This window comes from Microcaecilia unicolor, chromosome 3 (genome assembly GCF_901765095.1).
Source record: "Microcaecilia unicolor chromosome 3, aMicUni1.1, whole genome shotgun sequence".
In the NCBI taxonomy this organism is placed as follows: domain Eukaryota; kingdom Metazoa; phylum Chordata; class Amphibia; order Gymnophiona; family Siphonopidae; genus Microcaecilia; species Microcaecilia unicolor.
Window position 1 is genome coordinate 401,642,863 of NC_044033.1, and position 23,197 is coordinate 401,666,059.

At 40.9% G+C, this 23,197-nt stretch overlaps 1 protein-coding gene across 2 annotated transcripts in view; it reads left to right on the forward strand.

Moving 5' to 3' along the window:
• The window catches only part of LOC115467065 (cytochrome P450 2K4-like), a 153,165-nt gene that overhangs the window by 19,269 nt on the left and 110,699 nt on the right, over nt 1–23,197 (forward strand). For both annotated transcript variants that reach the window (XM_030198743.1, XM_030198744.1), the window contains exon 2: nt 7,734–7,896. In XM_030198743.1, coding sequence (XP_030054603.1) covers nt 7,734–7,896 — 163 coding nt within the window. The remainder of the gene's footprint in view (nt 1–7,733; nt 7,897–23,197) is intronic.

Genomic DNA, 23,197 nt, shown 5'->3' on the forward strand with positions numbered 1-23,197 from the left:
CATGCCTCAGTTCTTTCTGACCACTCACCAATTTGTCTTGTGCTCTCTAATCCGAGTACAAATGTTCCTCGTTTTCCAATTTGGAAACTTAATATGAATATTCTTATGGAAGAACACATTCAAAATCGTATAACCAAATTTATAGAAGATTTTTTTCTAATTAACAACACTCCTGATCCACCACTAACTATTTGGGAAGCCTTTAAAATGACTTTGACAGGTGAGTTTATCTCTATAGCATCTGTTTAAAAAAAGGCTGCTCTTTTTACTACAACTCCAAATTATTATGTACCAGCCACCCACAATTTAGAAAGATAAAAGATTAGGAAGGCCAGCGTATGAGAAAAGAAAAGCAATTCTTTAATTTCTTACCAAGGTAAAGTTACAATTACAAATGCTAGTTTCTCATGTGGCGAGGAGGGGACACAAACATATGGTCTGCCTCTGCTTCTCCAACATAATGCTCTGATTCAATCGTTTATATATCTTTTGTGTTAAGCAAGGCTTCACATTACTTCAGCTCTTATCTTCCTGAGAGATCATTCTATTCTCTGTTCTCACCATATATTTTCCCTTGCTACATCACATTCTTCTGTTTATACTAGTTTATTTCCCAAGGTGTGCTTTGCTCCCTAAGGGTATAAATTCCTGAATTTACACAGGCTCATGTTCTTTAATAAATTGCAGGTTTCTCAATCTCTGATAGATTCTAGAGTGGCTTGTCAGCCTCTACCTTTTTTGACATGTGCTGGGGTACTGACCTGTGCTCATAATCCTACATCTCCCCTCTTGAAGGCCTCACAAAGGGAGGGCTTCACACTTGATAATAATGTTAGGCATCAAATCAGGTCCTGCACCCTGACTTGTGCTCACACATCAGATTTTGATGAGCCGGTGGTGGGAGGCAGGGCTAGTGGTTGGGAGGCGGGTCTAGTACTGGGCAGACTTCTACGATCTGTGCCCTGAAAATGGCAGATACAAATCAAGGTCAGGTATATACAAAAAGTAGCACATATGAGTTTATCTTGTTGGGCAGACTGGATGGACTGTCCAGGTCTTTCTCTGCCGTCATCTACTAAGTTACTATCTAGCTTATTTTCGAAAGGGAAGGATGCCCATCTTCTGACACAAATTGGGAGATGGGCGTCGTTCTCTCAGGGTCGCCCAAATCGGCATAATCTAAAGCCGATTTTGGGCGTCCCCAACTGCTTCCTGTCGTGGGTATGACCAAAGTTCCTGGGGGCATGTCGGAGGTGTAGCGAAGGCGGAACTGGGGCATGCCTACCAGAGGGGCATCCTTAAGCGATAATGGAAAAAAGAAGGGCATCCCTGACAACCACTTTTTCGACTTTACTTGGTCCTTTTTTTTTACAACCAAGCCAGAAAAATGTGCCCTAAATGACCACTGGAGGGAATCGGGGATGACCTCCCCTGACTCCCCCAGTGGTCACTAACCACCTCCCACCCTGAAAAAAAACTTTAGTCTTTTTTTTTTTTTTTTAGAGTATGGGTGACGGACCTCCTTTGCTATGCCTCTGTGACAGCAGGTGAGGATATCCTTTGATATGCTCTGTCTGTGTGATGGTAGTTGAAGATGTCCAAAGTGTGGATGTTTGTGAGAAGGACATCCATGCTTGGGTGTTTCTGTGAGAAGGACATCCATGCCTGCTATGCCTCTAACATCCCCTTTATTTATTCAGATTTTGCCTCACAAGTAATAGCAGTGGGATTTGAACCAGCTACCTCTGGAGTGCAAGACCAGTGTTTTAACCACTAAGCCACTCCTCCACTCCATGCCCATCCGCTCCCTTGAAATTTGGACATTCCTTTGGGGGGGGGGCAGTATGCAGGTCCCTGTGGGGGAGGTATGTGTGTGTCAGCGGAGGCATAACAAGGGTATGGACGTCCTTCTTTCAAACATTTTGGATGTCCTCAACTGCCCCCCCCCCCCCCACAGGGATGGCCAAATTTGAAGGGTGTGGAGTGGAGGAGTGGCCTAGTGGTTAGAGCACTGGTCTTGCAATCCAGAGGTGACCGGTTCAAATCCCACTGTTGCTACTTGTGATCCAAAATCCAAATAAATAAAGGGGGTGTTGGAGACATAGCAAGCATGGATATCTTTCTCACAGAAAACTCTAGGCATGGATATCCTTCTCACAAACATATACATTTTGTATGTCCTCAACTACTGTCGCAGGGACAGAGACATATCAAAGGACATCCTCAACTGCCGTTGCAGGGATGGAGGCATAGAAATATCCAGTGTACCTGAATGTATCTCACCTTGAGCCACTACTGAAAAAGGTGTGAACAAAATCTAAATAAATAGCGAAGGACGTCCTCAACTGCCATCATGGAGGCATAGCGAAGGACATCCCTCACCCATACTCTAAAAAAATGACAAACGTTTTTTAAAGTTGTTTTTTTTTCGGGATGGGAAGTGGTTAGTGACCACTGCATGCCTTTTTCCATTCAGTTAGTGCATTAGTTAGTCCACTGCAGTGCCCCATAGGGTGCCTGGTTGGTGTCCTGGCATGTCAGGGGGACCATGAATGCTGGCTCCTCCCATGACCAAATGACTTGGATTTGGTCGTTTTTGAGATGGGCGCCCTCAGTTTCCATTATCGTCGAAAACCGGGGATGACCATCTCTAAGGTCGACCTAAATGTTGAGATTTGGGCGTCCCCGACCATATTATTGAAACGAAAGATGGACGCCCATCTTGTTTTGATAATACAGGTTTCCCCGCCCCTTCACTAGGTCATCCTTAGAGATTGGCGCCCTTAGAGATGGTCGTCCCCGTTCGATTATGCCCCTCCACGTTACTAACTAGTGCCCCAGCCACAGGCTGTCTTAGGTTGTAGGCTGTCCTATCTTACCCATCATTACCATATGACCGCATGAGCACTAACGAATGATCTCTCATTTTTCCGCTTAAGGGATAGCCCCTCATAGGTTCCCGTTAATTTAGGTAGGGAGATTGTAGGTGTGAGTCACAATGTCAAACCCTTTTTACAGGTATCGGGCTATAGGTGACAAAAGAATGTGATTATAGTGAGATGTAAGTTACCCCTCTTTAACCTTCCCTGGGCCTTATGTTACTTACAATACCTCACCATCTAAATGATCCTAGAGGAAGATAATAATGCAAAACCAAGAGTATCACAAAGAAATTAAACATTATCTTCAACATTTTCAATTTCTGCGCTAATGCGTAGTCTTTCATACAGTACATATGCATGTTCTATAGGTTCTCTTTTACTTAAAGCAGTTTCAATTAACTGTTGCACTAAGCTTCTAATACAGGGTGTTATATAGCAGCTAAGAAGTACAAATATAGCAATAATGATTATCAATGTGGTGAAACCAGATAATATGAAGGTTTTCCATGGCATGGTGAACATTGTATAAGCAATTAACATTAGCAGTGCTTAGAACAACTTGTGATGTAAGGAGATAATTCAGTAAGAAAAATATAATCATTGGAAAAGTCCATAATGTGTGGTTTAAAAATGTAAGCAGTTAGAAATCAGGTAATTCAAAGTCACTTAAAATTTCATTGATCTGATAAGTAGGCAATCTTGGCATCAGAGAAATTTATAAGTCAGTGTAGGTTCTGGTATTGTGAAACAGCAGTCTGCACACTGTTGGGAGGCTCACACAGACAGGCATCATGTTGTATCCAGAAGACTTCCACTTAAAGAATCTCATGATCTCCAACAAGTCAAACAGTCCATATAATAGTTGTCCAATTCATTAATAACATGGCATTAACTTAAGGATGTTCCCAGATTTCATTCGTTGCACAGTTCAAGGTATATGTAAAATATAATAAAAATCTTATTATGTGAACAGAAGCATTATCAAACATGAAACAATCAATTGTTTTAATAATATTAAAATTAATTGTGTTAACATATAAGTTTACACCTAGTAAGCAGAATGGATTTAGAGTCAGAAGAAGAGAACCAAAGAAAGAAATCATTAAAACTCAAAATGTAACTTAATTAATTAAAGATTATACAAAAAGTGTAATATTCCCAATGCAGCTGTAGGTGTCACTGTTTGGATACTAAGCAGTCCCGTATAGATTGGGTCTTGCCACATTTTATGGCTTAAATTCTTCTTTTATACCAGCTGGTCAGGCTGATATTTGTAAACAGGATGACATGATGCTTCTGAAGTAAATAAGGGGACTTTGAATGAAAACAATAAACAAACAGAGCAATGTACTTAATATCTGTCCAGTTCCTTAACAAAAATGCCATTAGCTCAATACTGTTTTCAGGTTGTTTACTTTATACAATTCTGGTTATAGTGAATATAGAATAAAATCAATTGCTATTCTGGTCTTAACTAAAAGAATATATCATAATTCATATACATATCCCTGTTCAAAAGACTTCCATATATATTCACATTGCTCATTCTTTCTAGCTAATTTGCAATATCTTTTCTATACATGCTGTTCCACTAGCCTGCACTCCCTCCATGTGACCACCCACAGCATGCACCGTTAAACAGTTCACACAACTGTCCCATTTCTAGCTCACTATGAATAGACCTTCTCATTTGTCCAAACATTTGTGCAACCCTGTACATAAAATTATTTCAAAACTGATTGGGAAATTGCTTCCAACTTCTGCACAAGGTTTCTCCATTCAATTGAAAACATAATTTTAAATCTTTATCATAGGGCTATTACAAACAAGCTTCTAAAAAGCATTAGATAGGCACATTTCATTTATGGAAAAACAAATTAGGGAAAAATAATTTAACATGACAGCTGTTTACAATGGCCTGGATTTTGGCTGCAATTTCTGGTGTGGAGAGGTAGATCTGGGAGTCATAAGCGTAAAGATGATGCTGAAAACCATGGGATGAGATCAGAGTACCAAGGGAAGAAGTATAGATAGAAAAAAGAAGAGGTTCCCAGACTGATCCCTGAGGTACACCAACTGACAGTGGGATAGAAGTAGAGGAGGATCCACTAGAGTATACACTAAAGGTACGTTGGGAGAAATAAGAAGAAAACTAGGAAAGAACAGAGCCCTGAAATCCAAGTGAGGACAGCGTATCAAGGAGCAGGCTGTGATCAACAGTGTCAAAAGCAGCAGATAGATCGAGAAGGATGAGGATAGAATAGAGACCTTTGGATCTAGCCAGGAACAGATCATTGGAGACTTTAGCAAGCGCTGTTTCACTTGAATGAAGGGGGCGAAAGCCAGATTGAAGTGGATCAAGAATAGCTTGAGATGAAGGAAGTCAAGACAACGGTGGTGAACAGCACGTTCAAGTATCTTGGATAGGAAAGGGAGGAGGGAGATAGGGCGATTGTTGGAAGGACAGGTAGGGTCCAATGAAGGTTTTTTAAGGAGTGGTTTGACTACGGCATGTTTGAAGGCATCAGGAACAGTCGTAGTGGAAAGTGAAAGATTGAGGATATGACAGATAAAAGGGATGACAGTAGGAGAGATAGTGCTAAGTAGATGGGTGGGAATAGGATCAGAGGAACAGGTAGTTAGATTCGAGGAGGAAAGAAGATGTGTAGTTTCCTTTTCAGTGATTTCAGAAAAGGAAGAAAAGGAGGCAGGGGTTGTAGGATTGAGAGAATGGACTAAGGGAAGGAGAGGTGGAGGTGACTTGGTTGAGAATTCAAGTTTAATCTTGTGAACCTTATCATGAAAGTACTCAGCCAGGAAAGTGAAGGGGATGTTGGAGGTGAAGGCACTTTGAGGAGAGAGTTCAGTGTGGCAAAGAGATGTCGAGGGTTTGAGCCAAGAGAATTTGTCAACTGGATGTAATAGGACTGTTAGGCAAGTAAAAGAGCAGACTGGAAGGAGGTCAGCAAGAATTTGAAGTGTATGAAGTCAGCATGGGCACAGGATTTCAGCCAAAGGCGTTCGGCAGAGCGGGCACAGGAACGTAGGTAGCAGATTCTAGAGGTCAGCCAAGGCTGGGGTTTGGTACGTTTTACAGAACGGGGACTAGGAGGAGCGAGAGTTTCCAGAGCAGAGGAGAGAATAGTATTATAGGAAGAGACAGCCTCATTGACATACTTGGATAACATAGTGGTAGAGAAGAGATTTGAAACACTGGAGGACAGAGTAGTAGGGTCAATAGCCCGAAGATTCCTAAATGTATTGGTTAAGATTGGACGGGACTGGGGAGGAAGGTGTTTAAGTGTGAAAGTTATCAGATGATGATCAGAGAGGGGAAGAGTTGAGGCACAGAAACTGTAGAGTGAGCAGTTTGAGAAGAGGCCAATCTAGTGAGTGGGAGCAGTGGAGCACAGTTGAAGATTGAAAGAGAATGTTAAAGCAAAAAACTGAGAAGCATAAGAATCAGAGGGATCATCAGCATGAGTTGAGGCACAGAAACTGTAGAGTGAGCAGTTTGAGAAGAGGCCAATCTAGTGAGTGGGAGCAGTGGAGCACAGTTGAAGATTGAAAGAGAATGTTAAAGCAAAAAACTGAGAAGCATAAGAGTCAGAGGGATCATCAGCATGAATGTTAAAATCCCAAAGAATGAGGGAAGGAGATGAAGGTTCAAGAAAGAAGGAAAGCCAGGCATCAAAGTCAATGAGGAAAGAAGAAAGGAACTTATCAGGGGGTCGATAAATGACTGCTACTTGTAGAGGCAGAGGAGCAAATAGGCAGATGGAGTGGACTTCAAAGGAAGAAAAACAGTGAGACTGAGGTGGAAGAAGAGGTTGAAATCTACAAGAGGGTGAAAGTAGTAGCCCAACACCACCTCCATGGCCAACCGGGCAAGGAGTATGGGAGAAAAGATAACCGACATGGCATAGGGCTGCGACTGAAGAAGAGTCTTCAGGGTAAAGCCAAGTTTCAGTTAGGGCAAGCAGATGAAGAGTATGAGAGACAAAGAGATCATGGATGTAGGAAAGTTTGTTACAGACAGAGCGGGCATTCCACAGAGCGCAAGAGAAAGGCAGGGAAGAAGGGAGGAGGAGAGGAACAGAAATTAGATTGGAGATATCACAGTGTGACCTGCACAAATAGGATGTGAGCTGATGTAGAGGACCAGGATTGGGATTAATGTCCCCAGCGGAGAGCAGGAGAAGGAGCAAGAGAGTACAGAGAAGGGTAGGAGAGGTATGATGACAGCGACGAAGGCGAGATGTACTCAGATAGAAAGGAGATGGATGAATGTGAGGAAGGAAATGTTGAAGGTTGAGTGCTGAGAAAAAGGAAGAGGAAAAAAGAGATGGTGAGATGATGAATACAGAGGGTGGACAATGTGTTCCTGCAGCATACAGTGGTTTCAGATGGAGAAACAGATTAGGAAGGGACAGTACCAAGAAGAAAAAGTGTACTGGAGCCATAAGTAGTAACTGGGAGAAAAATAAATGTAAATAGAAAAATGCCCCGGAGCGCGACACCTAGAGCGGAGGCCCTGAGTGAATCGGAGTGGATCTGGGAGCCACCATGGAGAAGGCTGTAAGGATACGCAGATGAGCTGCAAGTCCTCCACAGCACCTGAGAGCTGGGCACCTCTCAGCCAAGGAAAGGCTTACCAGGGATAGGCCGAAGCCAGTATTCCTCCCCCTGAGGGTCACCTCAAGCACTGTTTGTGTAATTTTGTTACATTTCATATAAAAATTTTAAAATATCTAAATTTAGGGTTCATAATCCTAGATTATTGATGTTTTGATACCATTGAGAAAAGGATTGCCCTCTCAAAATTAATTTCTGCTGTGTTCTGCATTACAGTTGTCTGAGAAATATGGCTCTGTGTTCAGCATTCAGATGGGTATGAAGAAGATGGTCATACTAACAGGATATGAAACTGTGAAGGAAGCTCTTGTGAGCCATGCTGATGTATTTGAAGAAAGGGCCATAATTCCAGTGTTTGAAGATGTGGCAAAAGGACATGGTAATTATATTATATTATATTATATTATATTATATTATATTATATTATATTATATTATATTATATTATTTACTAAGCTGTGTTAGCAAATTAGCAAATTAATGTGGCTATTACTATGCACTAAGGACATAATTTTGTAAGGAGCTTTAGTTTTAGGCAAAAAGAAAGCATGTGAACAGAGACATTCTAGTGATTTAAATGTGTAGGAATCCAGGTGTATTGATGTTCTAGACTAACTTGCAGTATATATGATGCTCCCCTTTCCTAGGAAGGTCCTTGCTGGTGCTGTTATGGAATGGTATATTTGTTCTATAAGTCCTGAGTGACTTTTGTGCTACAGCAGAGGGATTATTTTGTTGTTACTGAGATAGAAATAAGAGTCAGATATTTTATAGGGTGAGTCCTATAATAAAGTACCCTAGTTCTACTCTGCACCCACTGTTGTGTACATAAGTACATAAGTGTTGCCATACTGGGACAGACCGAAGGTCCATCAAGCCCAGCATCCTGTTTCCAACAGTGGCCAATCTAGGTCACAAATACCTGGCAAGATCCCAAAATAGTACAATACATTTTATGCTGCTTATTCTTGAAATAAGCAGTGGATTTTCCCAAAGTTCAACTTAATAATGGCATATGGACTGTTCTTTTAGGAAATTATCCAAATCTTTTTTAAAACTCACTAAGCTAAGTTCTTTTACTACATTCTCTAACATCAAATTCCAGAGTTTAATTACATGTTGAGCGAAGAAACATTTTCTCTGATTTGTTTTAAATGTAATACTTTGTAGCTTTATTGTGTGCCCCCTAGTCCTAGTATTTTTAGAAAGAGTAAACAAGTGATTCACGTCTACCCGTTCCACTCCACTCATTATTTTATAGACCTCTATCATATCTTCCCTCAGCCATCTTTTCTCCAAACTGAACAGCCCATTATAAATTCTTCCTTGGCCCATCCAGGCCGCATCCCTTTGAAATTTCTGCATCCTGGGGATCTACATATGTAAGTAGCGCCTTTCTGAAATTACTGTTCACACATGTATTAGCTCTGTGTTCAGCATTCAGATGGGTTTGAAGAAGATGGTTATACTGACAGGATATGAAACTGACGGGAGAAGGATCTTGGGATCAAAATATCTGAGGATCTGAAGGCGACTAAACAGTGTGACAAGGCGGTGACCGTAGCTAGAAGGTTGCTAGGCTGTATATAGAGAGGTGTGACCAGCAGAAGAAAGTAGATGTTGATGCCCCTGTATAAGTCGTTGGTGAGGCCCCACCTGGAGTATTGTGTTCAGTTTTGGAGGTTGTATCTTGCTAAGGATGTAAAAAGAATTGAAGCAGTGCAAAGAAAAGCTACAAAAATGGTATGGGATTTGCGTTACAAGACTGGAGGAAAAGAGAAACAGGGGTGATATGATACAGACGTTCAAATATTTGAAAGGTATTAATCCGCAAAAGAACCTTTTCCGTAGATGGGAAGGCAGTAGAACTAGAGGACATGAAATGAGATTGAAGGGGGGCAGACTCAAGAAAAATGTCAGGAAGTATTTTTTCACGGAGAGAGTGATGGATCCTTGGAATCTCCTCCCGCAGGAGGTGGTGGAAATGAAAACGGTAACAGAATTCAAAAATGCGTGGAATAATACATAAAGGAATCCTGATCAGAAGGAATGGATCCTCAGAAGCTTAGCGGAGATTGGGTGGCAGAGCCGGTGGTGGTAGGCGGGGCTAGTGGTTGGGAGGCAGGGCGAGTGCTGGGCAGACTTCTACGGTCTGTGCCCTGAAAATGGCAGATACAAATCAAGGTCAGGTATACACATAAAGTAGCACATATGAGTTTATCTTGTTGGGCAGACTGGATGGACCGTACAGGTCTTTCTCTGTGTCATCTACTATGTTACTCATGTTACTATGTAGCCAATCTGCACATATGAATGCTTCTAAAATGAACTTCTAGATGTTTTGGTAGAAGACAATATACATACCCATGGATTGTTACAAATGGAGGCTCATGACAGCACTAAATGTTAGAGCTCTATCCCAAAATCTACTAGACATCAACATAATTACACGCAGTTTCATGAGATTTTAAAAACATTTCTTTTCACAGTTTCTTATTAATGGTTTCTAAGTTCCAGGATTAATTAACTTCATTTGCATGCTATTTTACATATCGCTTATGAACTATGTCCTTACTTATCCGAATAGTGCATGCTGGATCTTCTTTTATTTGTCTGTACTTCAAATATTGACTGAACATAAGAGCAGCCACACTGGGCCAGACCAATGGTCCATCCAGCCCAGCATCCCGCTCCCCAAACAGTGGCCAAGCCAGGCCACAAGCACCTGTCAGAAACCCAAATCGCAGCAACACCCCACACCACAAATCTGTGGATGTAGAATATATGTTTGTATTTAATACTATGACAATATAGGTCAGTATTTATTTATGTATGTATGTAATTTAATTTAATTTAAAAGAATTCTTGTTAAATATAACCAATGTTGACAAAGTTTTCTTTTTTTTTTCTAGTCAAGTGTATAATTTGAAAATATAAGTTGCATTCTTATTTTCTGGGGCAACTGCCTGACCAGTGTTCTCATGCCATGGTTTTCAGTATAATCTTTATGCTGATAACTCCCAGATCTACCTTTCCACACCAGAAATCTCAGCTGAAACAGAGGCCAAAGTATCAGCCTGCCTGTCTGACATTGCTGCCTGGATGTCTCAGCACCATCTGAAACTAAATATGACCAAGACTGAGTTTCTTATCTTTCCCCCTAAACCAACCTCTCCTCCTCCCCCCCCCCCCCCCCCATTCTCTATTTCTGTGGATAACACTCTCATCCTTCCTGTCTCGTCAGCTCATAACCTTGGGGTCAACTTTGACTCCTCCATCTCCTTCTCTGCACATATTCAACAGACTGCTAAAACCTGTCATTTCTTTCTCTATAATATCAGCAAAAGTTGCCCTTTTCTTTCTGAGCACACTACCAGAACCCTCATCCACACTCTTATCACCTCTTGCTTAGACTATTGCAACTTGCTTCTCACAGGTCTCCCACTTAGCCATCTCTCTCCTCTTCAATCTGTTCAAAATTCTGCTGCACGACTAATATTCCGCCAGGGTCGTTATGCTCATATTAGCCCTCTCCTCAAGTCACTTCACTGGCTTTCTATCCATTTCCACATACAGTTCAAACTCCTCTTATTGACCTAGAAGTGCATTCACTCTGCAGCTCCTCAGTACCTCTCCACTCTCATCTCTCCCTACATTCCTCCCCGGGAACTCCGTTCCCTGGGTAAATCTCTCTTATCTGCACCCTTCTCCTCCACCGCTAACTCCAGACTCCGTTCCTTTTATCTTGCTGCACAAGCTGGTACGTCAAGCTCCATCTTTGGCCGTCTTCAAATCTAAGCTAAAAGCCCACCTTTTTGATGCTGCTTTTAACTCCTAACCCTTATTCACTTGTTCAGAACCCTTATTTTATCATCCTCACCTTAATATTCCCTTATCTCTTGTTTGTCATGTTTGTCTGTCCTAATTAGATTGTAAGCTCTGTCGAGCAGGGACTGTCTCTTCAGGTTCAAGTGTATAGCACTGCGTACGTCTAGTAGCGCTATAGAAATGATAAATAGTAGTAGTAGTAGTAGTAGTAGAAGATCTTCTTGACCAGAGTTTTGAGAAACCATCCTCTTTGAATGCTTTGAGTGGGGGGATAGGGGGAATCTTATCTCTTGCCTCAGGTAACAGACTGGTATGAGCTGCCTCTGGGAATAAGTGCTGCCAGTGGAGAGATCCAAGAAGAAAAAAAATCCTATGCCTGTGGGAGGAGGGGCAAGATCTGCTTTTAGGGAGGAAGGTTAAGAAAAGAAAGTGCTGCCTGTGGATTGACCCATTAAAAAAAAAAAAAGGACTGCCTGTTTGAGGTGGGGGAGGGAGGAAAAAAAGTGTTGCCCATTTGAAGTTGGGGATGGGATAGGGGAGATAAAAGTGCTGCCTATTTGAGAAGATTGGAAGAAAAAAGGTCTGTTTACAAATAGGTAATCTATTTTTCATCTGTTCACTAACCAGTCATGGACATCCGAAGGGAGTGAATTAGCATTTTCCATTAAATCCTGCCATATTCCCACATATCCCTCCTAATTCTCTTCATCTATACTTATGTTCTAGGCTTTTTAATACTGTACATTTTAGCTTAAAGTACATTATCTTGCATTTCATTGTCAACTGGCCAGTGGCCAATGATTAGCAAAAATTATGACTTTTCAAAACTTGGTTTGGTGTGCCACAAGAGTCAAGCAAACTCAAAAATATGCCCCCAAATAATTTTTTAAAAGGTTGAGAAGCCCTGACCTAAGTCAAAGTATCAGAAAGCCTGACTCACACCAAAGGAAATTTCCTTTCACTAATATCAAGCCAAAAGGAAAATACTGGAGACAAGGTATTGGATCTGAATTCTGTCCCAAGAAAACAGCAGCTCCATGGCAACAGGATTTATTTTCTAATGCTGGTTTTAGCCACCCAGTCCTCAAACCAGCAAACCATGTATCTGAACCTAAAGGGAGGGCCCCAATTGCAAATGCAAACACAGGGGTAGATGAGCAACTTCAATGTCTAGTACAGTCAGTGACTATCAGGGTGTTGCCTTGGAGAACAGCACAGATAAATTATGTCCTGCAGTGTCTTAGGCAAAACCTGTGGAAGGAAAATATGGCACAAGTCTCTTGGAAGAAACACATTTGGCAAAAGCTTATGGAAAAAATCAAGGTCTTTGTCTTCTCCAGACAAGTAGTAGTTTCAATCTTATCAGTGTCCCACTTAGACTACTGCCACCTGCTTCCCACATTCCTTCACTTCAATCTATTCAAAACTTGACTGAACAATTTACATTCTGCCATTGTTACTACACTCGCATAACCCCCCTTTTTAAGTCATTTCATTGGTTCCTTGTCCATTTCATATGTAGTTAAAACTTCTCTTATTCATCTCCACATACATTCATTCTGCAGCTCCTCATTACTTCCCTCTCTTATTTTCTTCCTATACCTTTCCATTGGAACTCCAATCATTGGACAAGTTACCCTTATCTGTGCTTTTCTCTTTCACCGATAGCTTCAGACTTTGTTCTTTCCAACTTGCTTCACTGTACACCTGGAATAAACTTCCTGAGTTGATGTGTCATGCTCCCTCCCTTGTCCTATTTAAAACCAGCCTAAATACTCAACTTTTGAGGTTGCTTTTAAATCTAAACCCCCTATTCTCCTGTTTATATCCATTTGGTTTTTAACCGTTCCCATAATAAATGAAATTCTCTTATTATTATATTTTTATGTTTGTCAGTCATTAATAGATTGAAAGATCCACAGAGCTTATAGAAGTTGAAAAACAGAAAAATAACAGTAGATAAAAACCACACAGTTTATCCAATCTACCCATCCATACCAACTTCAATCTCTACTGTTTACCTTTGGTGCTCCGATACCTTGGAACTTTTACATTTTATCATATCTTCTATATCCCATCTTTCTACTATTTTTGTAGAAACCCTCTTGATGATTACATCTTATTTATATCCTTTTGAAGGTACAGTCTACAGGACTGCACACAGTACTCCAAATTAGGTCTCACCTGAGACTTATACAAAGGTATTATTCTATTTTTTTTTCCTGCTGACCATTCTCCCTATGCACCCAAGCATCCTTATCTCTTGTTGTCACTTTTTCTACCTATTTGACCAGCTTGAGGTCAACAGATAGCATTGTGCCCTTTCTTTGTGCACAGATCTTCACTCCCCTATACTGTATCATTCTCTTGGGGTTTGACAGCACAAATGCATTTCCTTTTACTACTTTAACATTAAATCTTAGCTGCCATATTATAGACCATTCTTCAAGCTTCGTTTGATCTTTTCTCATGGTATCTACAACTTTCAGGGTATCTACTCTGTTGCAGATTTTGGTATCATTAAAAAAAGAGAGAAACCTTCCCTAAGTGCTTCAAATGATGTTTTGCTTTTTTATATCCAAATTTATATAATAGGTGTAACTTTTATGCAAGATACCTATCTGTGTTGTAAGAGTCTGTGTAACTGCTAAGACTAGGGTTTTCTTATTTGCATGCTTTGCATCAGATATTAGTTATGCACTTTAAGTTCTTTTCTAGCCTCCCTTGCCTAATATCACTTGCAAAAATGTTGAATATAACCTGACAGTATACTACTGGTACCATGCCTATCCTCAGAGTGAATCCTATTTACCACTACCCATTTACCACTATCTACATCAACCAGTTCCTAGTCAAGCCATAAGTACACAAGTGTTGCCATACTGGGACAGTCCAAAGGTCCATCAAGCCCAGTATCCTGTTTCCAACAGTGGCCAATCCAGGTTACAAGTACCTGGCAAGATCCCAAACCAGTACAATACATTTTATGTTGCTTATTCTAAAAATAAGCAGTGGATTTTCCCAAATCCATTTTAATAATGGCTAATGGACTTTTCTTTTAGAAAGCTATCCAAACCTTTTCTAAACCCTGCTAAGCTAACTGCTGACTCACTTTAATGCCCATACCAATGGTATTCAATGACATCTATATATAAGGAATGCATGTTTGTACAGTGCTGCATATACCTAGCATTTATATAGATTTTTGCTCACACCTTTTTTTTCAGTAGTAGCTCAAGGTGAGTTACATTCAGATACACTGGGTATTTCTCTGTCCCAAGAGGGCTTATAATCCAAGTTTGTACCTAAGGCAATGGAGGGTTAAGTGACTTGCCCAAGGTCACAAGGAGCAGCAGTGGGATAAATGGGCATTGCAGGCGTACTCTCCTTTTCTTTCTGCTAATGCTTTATTAACCTTTCACATGCTGTCTTCCATTCTTTATCCTCCCTCTCTTTTTCTTTCTGTCTGTTTGCTCTTCTTTGCCTCTGTGGGTCTATCTGTCTTTCTGGTCTCTTTGCATGCCCATACTCTCTCTATCTGTCTCTGTACCTCCCTGCAGAGATAGGTTCATTACTTTTTAAAAGCACTTAAGTAAAAAGTAAAAGTATTGGCTTCAAAAGTAGTGAAGTGAAAGTAGAAAGTCTTATCCCAAAAAAACTTAGGCCTTTGTTTACTAAGTAGTGCTGTAGGTGTTCTAGCGTTTTTAGTGCACGCTAAAAATTAGCACGTGCTAACGCTAAAGACACCCATATGTTCCTATGGGTATCTCTAGCATTAGCGTATGCAAATTTTTAGAGTGTGCTAAAAATGCTAGCGCACTTTAGTAAACAGGGTCCTTACTCAACTAAAAGTAATAAAGTACAGCTCTTAAAATTACTTCTTCTTTTTTTTAATTTAATTTTAATTATATTTTCAGAGTTATATTTAATAGTGTCCTCAATAGTGGAGCCAAATAAAACTCCCAAATACTTAATTTGATTATCATTCCATTGAAAATTATATTGTTGAATAATATGTTTCAGATGAACACAATTTATGGGCAAAAGTTCCGTTTTTGTGGTATTTAATTTATAACCGGATATTTTGAACTACAAAGTAAAAAGTATTCTTAGCAAGTTGGATCACAAAATCTAGTTTACAAGCAAATTTCCAGGGGATCACACAAGGTCCTTCCTGGGGGGTGGGGGGGGGAAACACCCCAAACATTGTAGTGGACAGAAAAACATTAATACACCTATTGGGAAAGAAAACAAACTGGATTGGTACAGATGAGTCCTACACAGACACTTGATACTAACAGAATACCCCGCCTTTTTTAAACTACTTTCCAAATTTGTACTTTTTTACTAAGTATAAAAATATGGCTTAATGTAACTCGTTACAAGTAAAAAGTATTGCAAAACAAATGTAACTCATTACAAGTAAAAGTACAGTCAATGGTACTACTCACCTCTGTCTCCCTGGTCCTCTCTGTCTGCATTTAGGAAGCACAGCTACATAGTAACTGAGGCAGGTACATGGGTGGCACATCTGTACTTTGCCATGCACATGGGATCTGTAAAATAGAAGCCTCCACCAGACACATTCTTCTATCAGAATAGGATAGCAACTCTTCTCTACTAAAGCACCCTTGCAGTCAGATGCTAGAGAAGTTTAAGGCCCCAGTCTCTGGCTACTAGAAGACTGGCATCATGGAGGAGCAGGAGATACCCTGATAGCTCTGAGACAAAGGTCTTCATACAGGAGGAGGGTTACTGTGCACAGCCTCAGATGATAGACCTACCTATCGGAGTATGAGATGGATTAGTACTTACGTTCTCTTATTGCAGATTCCAGAGATAGTGGCATCATCTAGAGACAACAGAACCTGTTGCTCAATCAGGGCAGATTAACCTGGTTAGAAAGTCCATCTTGGACTATAGTTACATGTCTATTCTTGGCTTTCTCCCTAAGACCTCTTCAATTGTTCAAAAGATCCTTAATGTCACCTTAATTGTAGAAGATGGCTTTGTGAAGCCTGATTCATACAAGATGTTCAGATGTTTCATCTACCCCGTCATCAAAAAGACATCCTATGCTGGAGAAAAGTTAGCTTACCTGAGAACTGTTGCTCACCAAACAACCATTGTATCTGAGCTCTGCAGTGACTATATACACACTTATAAAATAGATGCACACAAGCTGAATTGGGTGCTATGTAGGTCCACTTGCAACAATCAAATAATACTTAGTTTTTATATATTATAATTCATTAAATTGATGTAAATTTTATGCAGGGCACTTTATATGCCTACTTTGGCATGATTGTAAGTGTCTATGTAACTGTTAAAGCCTGTTCGGCTCCTACATGTACTTTGTGTCAGGTATTAATTATTTACCCTAAATACAGCAGCACCTTTACCTTTTCAAAAGTAGACCTGTTTGTTATGTACACATTTCTTTTTCCTCTGGAGAGGGATTGAACCCTCAGCAGTGAGAAGGTCATTGTGTGCTCCTGTTCTCTCCTTCTGACTTACATTGATAAGTACAACCTTAGTGCAACCTTGCTACAGTGATGATAGAGTCATCTGTGCAGTTGGGGAAGAGTATTTCTTAGAGATATGTTTTTTTAATTAATTCTTTTTCGGGTCAACTAGCACCACAATGTGTCAGCTAATGGAAGGTTCAATTCTAGCAAGGGTACAACTATGTCTTGTTTATTACTCCCGGAAAAAAAATTTGGGGCAAATGATGTCAGACTCCAAATGCCTGATTCTGTAATACTGCCGATGAGTAGGTGATCCTTCAAGCTGTGTCTTTTGGAATTCTATCTAATTTCCTTGTTAGCTATGTCTCTAATGAGATGTAGCACCCTAGAGGCAACAACAGTGGCTGAGACATCTGGATGGAACTTTAAGTAAGGTGGATCTTTGATGTGACACTGCTTCAGTATGTTATATGAAATACGCCAGTGCTATGTCTTTAACATACAACATTTTAGGTTGTTCACTTTAGGTTGCTATCAGGGTGAATGTGCATAAAAAGTAGGAGCTGACCTTTTATATTTTTTTAACCTTATATTATATATAGCATGCTAAGTTTCTATAGGGTGTAGTCTTTATCTACACCTGTGTCCCATAAGCTATGTCTTTGCTACCTGATGCCACATGCAGTTGGAGTTACTGTACATCTGAAGGTGCTTGACCTACAGCCTGTATTTTTTCAGGCTTGTTTGCTCAGTGCTGGCTTGACCCAGTTGCTTGCTAGGACTGATAGTTCTAACTACCCTCTTCCATTGCATTACCAAGTGAAAAGTGCATCTGCTTGCTTGGTACGGGGTCAAGTACAAGCTGGAGAAGCAGCTCTAACTTAATACCTCCTAGATGGGCAGGAAAGTCTGCAGGCAGTGTTTTTACAATGGCATATAGCACAGTGTGGAGGTTTTCTAAGGGCAAAGGTTGAGATACTTGTGTAGAAGCAAAAGGGAAAGCTGGATCCTGGCTGTCTTGTTCATTCACATGCAATGCTTTTATATCATCAGGTTTTCTTTTCTTGTTTCTAAGATCTTGAGTGGGTTAGAGAAGATGGAATGTTTCTGTGCTTTTTCAGATGATCAATCACTACATTATGGTTACATTATGAAAGAATACTGAAGTGGCTAAAACTTGTGACTATGGGAACAGCTGCAGGGGCCTATGTGGGTCATGACTGATATTCAGCTGGGGCCCGCATAAGACAGTTATTGCTGAATATTGGCTGGTACCTGCATAACAACTTTTTCAGCTCAAAGTCCCTCCGATCCTCCTCCCTGTCCCTGAAAAAGTCCCCTTCTTCCTATCCCCTACCTTCCAGCCTGTGAGACTATAAACCCTCCTACCCCTGGAATGACTTCCTCAACCCCTCCCCCTCAGGGCCTACCTATATCCTTGATGGTCCTAGTGTGGGCACTAGAGGCAGGAACGAAGCTCACTCACTCCTGTCCCTTGTGGCTACCTCCTGAAAATGGTTGCCGCGACCTCTTGTGGCAGCTCACAGTACTTGTGTAGTAGTACTGTGAGAGGTCACAGGAACCATTAAATTAAGATTATACCTGCAAACTATCCAGACTTGGATGAAATCTAATAACCTAAAGTTGAATGTGTCAAAAACTAAGATACTCTTGTTGACAAGTTTGATGTACCTGCTTTATTTGATTTTGGTTTAGATTCAATTGCAATAGTGAATATAATTTGAAACTTAGGTATAATAATGGACTCTGCTTTAATGCTAAAACGGCATATTTGGAAAGTGATTAAGGATGCCTTTTTTAAACTGCATCTGTTGAGAAGATTGAAAGATTTGTTGAACTTTGACAATTTTAGAAAGGTTATTCAGATCATAATTACATCATGTTTCAACTACTGTAATGGCCTGTTGTTGGGAGTGAAGAAAAATCAACTTTACGCATTACAGGTAGCACAGAATACTGTAACAATTATCCTGAATGGTAAAAAGAAGATCTGTATGATCACATCTTTCCTGTATTGAAAGAGTTATATTGGCTTCCAGTCATCTATAGGATCAAATTCAAGACTCTGCCTGTTGTTTAAAGTTTTTAATAGACAGGTTTCACCTTTGCTGGCATAAAAATTATATGTCTAACAAACAGGGTGATCTTTAAGATCTGAAAATCAATGTCTGTTTGTTCCTTTGTATCAATTGGTACAATTGGAGGAATATAGAAGTACAAGCAAAAAAGCACGTTTCGCAAAAAAAAATGAAATGGTCCCTAGCAAGGCTATCGTCTTTTATCGGAAACATTAGTAGGAATATCCTATGTTAAGCATAACTGATAAGGCTTTTCAGGAATATCCTCCCAGGGCAGGGGACATGGACCCCCTTCTGCATGCTGCTGATTTGCTATGGATTTACAGCCTGTCTCACTAACACAGACTACCCAATAATTACCGTGGATTCTTTTGGATTCGTAAGGAGTAAATGAAACCTTTATTAGAGGAAGCTAGATTCTACAATTGGTTAATATATATATATATATATATATATATATATATATATATATATATATATACTGGTTAGCACAAATACAGTAATTAGCTATTTGAAAACAATGGTTACATCACTGATCTCTACATCTCTCAGACCAGGAAAATAAGCAAACGCAATGATTAAGACAATTATTACATCACTGGCCTCCACATCTAAGCAATGCAAAGAGTTCTTTGACCAGGAAAGAAACAATAATTACATACATACAATCATCACTGATCTCCATCATCCAAGCCCTTGTCATCATCAGCTGAGGAGGGCCCGGCACACACAGCGAAAGAGCTAGGAGCTTTTTGGACCAGGAATAACAGATTTCTGCGCAGCCCACAACGTACGTTGCTCACAGATGAACCCTACCGTGCTGTGACAAGCTCTCCCTTTTATTGGGTTCTGAACCTATGTCCAGAGCTATGGGAAGTTACAGGAATGCCTCCAAGGGAAAATTACAGAATGTACATGAGGATGCAGTCACATGCTTCCAGCCCAAGTAAACAAACCACTGGCCAGGTGGCTCCTCTCTTGGGCTTCAAGCATATACTGTTTCCCTCCTGCACAAACTGAATTGGTTAGAGACATGCCTTATCTTCCATATTCCAACTTATTTTTGTATTCACAAGAAAAGTTACTTTCAGTCAAAAGACAAGATTTCAGAGGGTATTATCGGACAAGAGCAGGGTAGAAAAGCAATCCTTTAAGATAGCACTTAAACAATAAATGAAACAGAATTACTTCTAATCAAAAATACAGACCCCAAGTGCACTGGTTGATCAAGACAGGGTTGAAAAATAATTCTCTGGGCATTTGTAAAGGCTGGGTTTAAGGAAGGTTTGGATAACTTCCTAACAGAAAAGTGTATAAACCATTATTAAGATGGACTTCGGAAAACCCACTATTTATTTCTAGGATAAACAGCACAAAATCTATTTTACTGTTTGGGATCTTGTCAGGTACTTGTAACCTGTACTTGTAACTTGTAACCTGACCCAACAAAGCCCAGATCTGCCCCCAGGGATGAAGGGCAGGAGGATGGCTCTTGGAGTTTGTGCTGAGCAGGTAGGAGACTGGCAGCCCTGGAAACTGTTTTCTCTGCAGCATACCAAGATGGCGACCTGACCGGACGGGCGAAACGGGAGCTCTGCAGAAGATCACTGGGATCTGCCGAAGATCGCGATCTGAGCGAACCCGTTGCATACGAGGAGGTGGAATATCTCCTTGTGACGGGATTGCACTCCCTGAAAACGTCCCGGAAAGCGACGAACGAAGATCACTAGAGGAAGAGCCGAGACCGTGACTTGCTGGGATCTGAGATCGTGTACAAAGCCTCTCCCACGAGGCTACTACCTGGGCCAAGCAAGTGATCAGTCTTGCCCCAAGCCTACCTGGCGCCAATCCCATCCTTGACTCACTCCAACCAGCACGCACCGCGGTGAAAACGAGCGGCGAGCTGAGAGAAAACCGAGGCTGAATCGGTACTCCAGTCGTACATATAATTGATGACGTGGACCCACATTGCGACGATCAACCGAGGTGCAGATACGCTGCAGACCGACCAGCACCCAGACCCCATCCTGCCACTCGACCGCTGAAAAGAGGAGTGCAACCGGGGGACGATGAGCGAAATGAAACCGAGGCACTCATCCCTGAACACGAGTGCACAACACTTCGCGGGAAATACTGCGTGAGTAAAGGAGCATTTCTAGAACGGTGAAGACAGAGGACTTGCATAGACTGCAGCAGAGAACCTGCTCGCTCCCACAGTGAACTCCGCATCTCATGCCGAACAGGTAAAGGGAGGCGGAGAGCAAGGAGGACGCGGGGCATGGTGGGGTCAGATCGGACCCGGCAGCGACCTCGTGGAGGGGACAGGGCGCAGCAGAACCGTGACCCGCAATAGCCAAAGTAACTGCTTGCTTCACTTTGCTTTGCTTTGGCTGCATATACTGCTTCCAGCTCGATTTAAAAGTTTATGCCCTACACTCCTGCTTGAATAGAAGGCTTTAATTGCTTTCAGCTCGATCTGGGAGTTTATACTCTGGACTGCTTACTTTGAATGGAAGGCTTTAATTTAATTTAATCTAATTTAATTGCTTTCAGCTCAATCTGAAAGTTTATGCTCTGCATTGCTTGCTTGAATAGAGAGCTCTAATTGCTCTCAGCTCGATTTGAGAGTTTACTCTCTGCTTTGCTTGCTTTACATAGAAGGCTTTAATTGCTTTCAGCTCGAACTTAAAACCTACACTGTGCATTGCATGCTTAAAATAGAAGGCTTTAATTGCTTTTAGCTCAATTTAAAAGTCTATACTCTGCATTGCCTGCTTTAAATAGAAGGCTTTAATTGAATGCACCACTTTCAACTTGGATTTAAAAGTTTAAACTATGCTTTACTTACTTGAATGATAACCAGCTAAATATTTGCCACAGGGCCTAAACACAGATATGAATATCAGTAAAACACTCCTAACCATTCTTTGTCTTACCCTACTCTTACATGCAAACATAACCCACAACCCAGAAAACAACAACCCCATAATTCACAAATCACACAGCACTCACATACACACAATGCCCACCTTAAAGGACATCCATAACAACCTACCAACAACTTACCAAACCAAAGACACAACAACCAACCAAATGGAAAAATCTCCGAACATGATCACCACCAACAAAAAGAGGAAAACAACAACAGCAACAAATTCAACCACCGAAGAAACAGACAACTAATAAAAATAAACACATCGAACCCTCCCACAGACCCACATCGCTCAATCCAACTAGGATACATCAATGCAAGATCAGCAGTAAGCAACTCAGTAGATATACTAGACTGGATCACCGCAGAGAATTTAGACCTTCTATTTATTACAGAAACCTGGTTCCATAGCCCCACAGACCCTGCCATCTTAGAAACATGCCCACCAGAAAACAAAATCACTCACTGGGCAAGGAGTGGAAAAAGAGGGGGCGGTATAGCCATAATTTACAAATCCGAATTCACCATCACAACCACGGGTGAATCTACCTCACCACAACTTGAAATTGCATAGACAAGAATTAATCACCCAAACCTCATAGGACACCTTAATGCAATCCTATTCTACAGACCACCAGGAAAATGGCAAGACTCCCAAACACAACTCATGGACTTCATCTCGAACACATGTGTATCTGCCACAAACATCCTTATAATAGGAGACATCAACCTACACCTCGAAGATGACACCTCAACAGGAACACGAGAATGCAAAGAATTCCTAAAACTATGTGATCTATACGCTCCCAGCACGCAAACAACACATGAAAAAGGATACACACTGGACATCTTAACACACAAATTTGACCCGGACTCAACTATCACACTTACTGAAACAAGATGGACACCTACATTATGGTCAGACCACCATAAAGCAAATGTCTCTCTCTACTGGCAAAAAACACACATAAACACAATCAATAAACATGAGCGAACAATATACACCACGAGAGGAAAAATAGACCCCACAACATTTTGGCAACAGATCTACCAGAACAAATGGTCAACCAATGCTGATACCATCCAATTCCTCCAAGAATGGGACGATTTATGCACAACAACATTAGACAAAATCGCCCCAATCCAAACCAGAACATCACACAGAAAAAAATCAAACCCATGGTTCACCGAAGAGCTGAAAAAGCTTAAAACACAAGTCAGGAAACTAGAGCGTGCATGGATAAAAAAAAGAGATGAACAAACACGAAATGCCTGGAAACTACTTCGGAGGAAATACAAATATACCATAAAACAGACTAAAAGACTACACTACAAGACAACAATAGGACCAAAC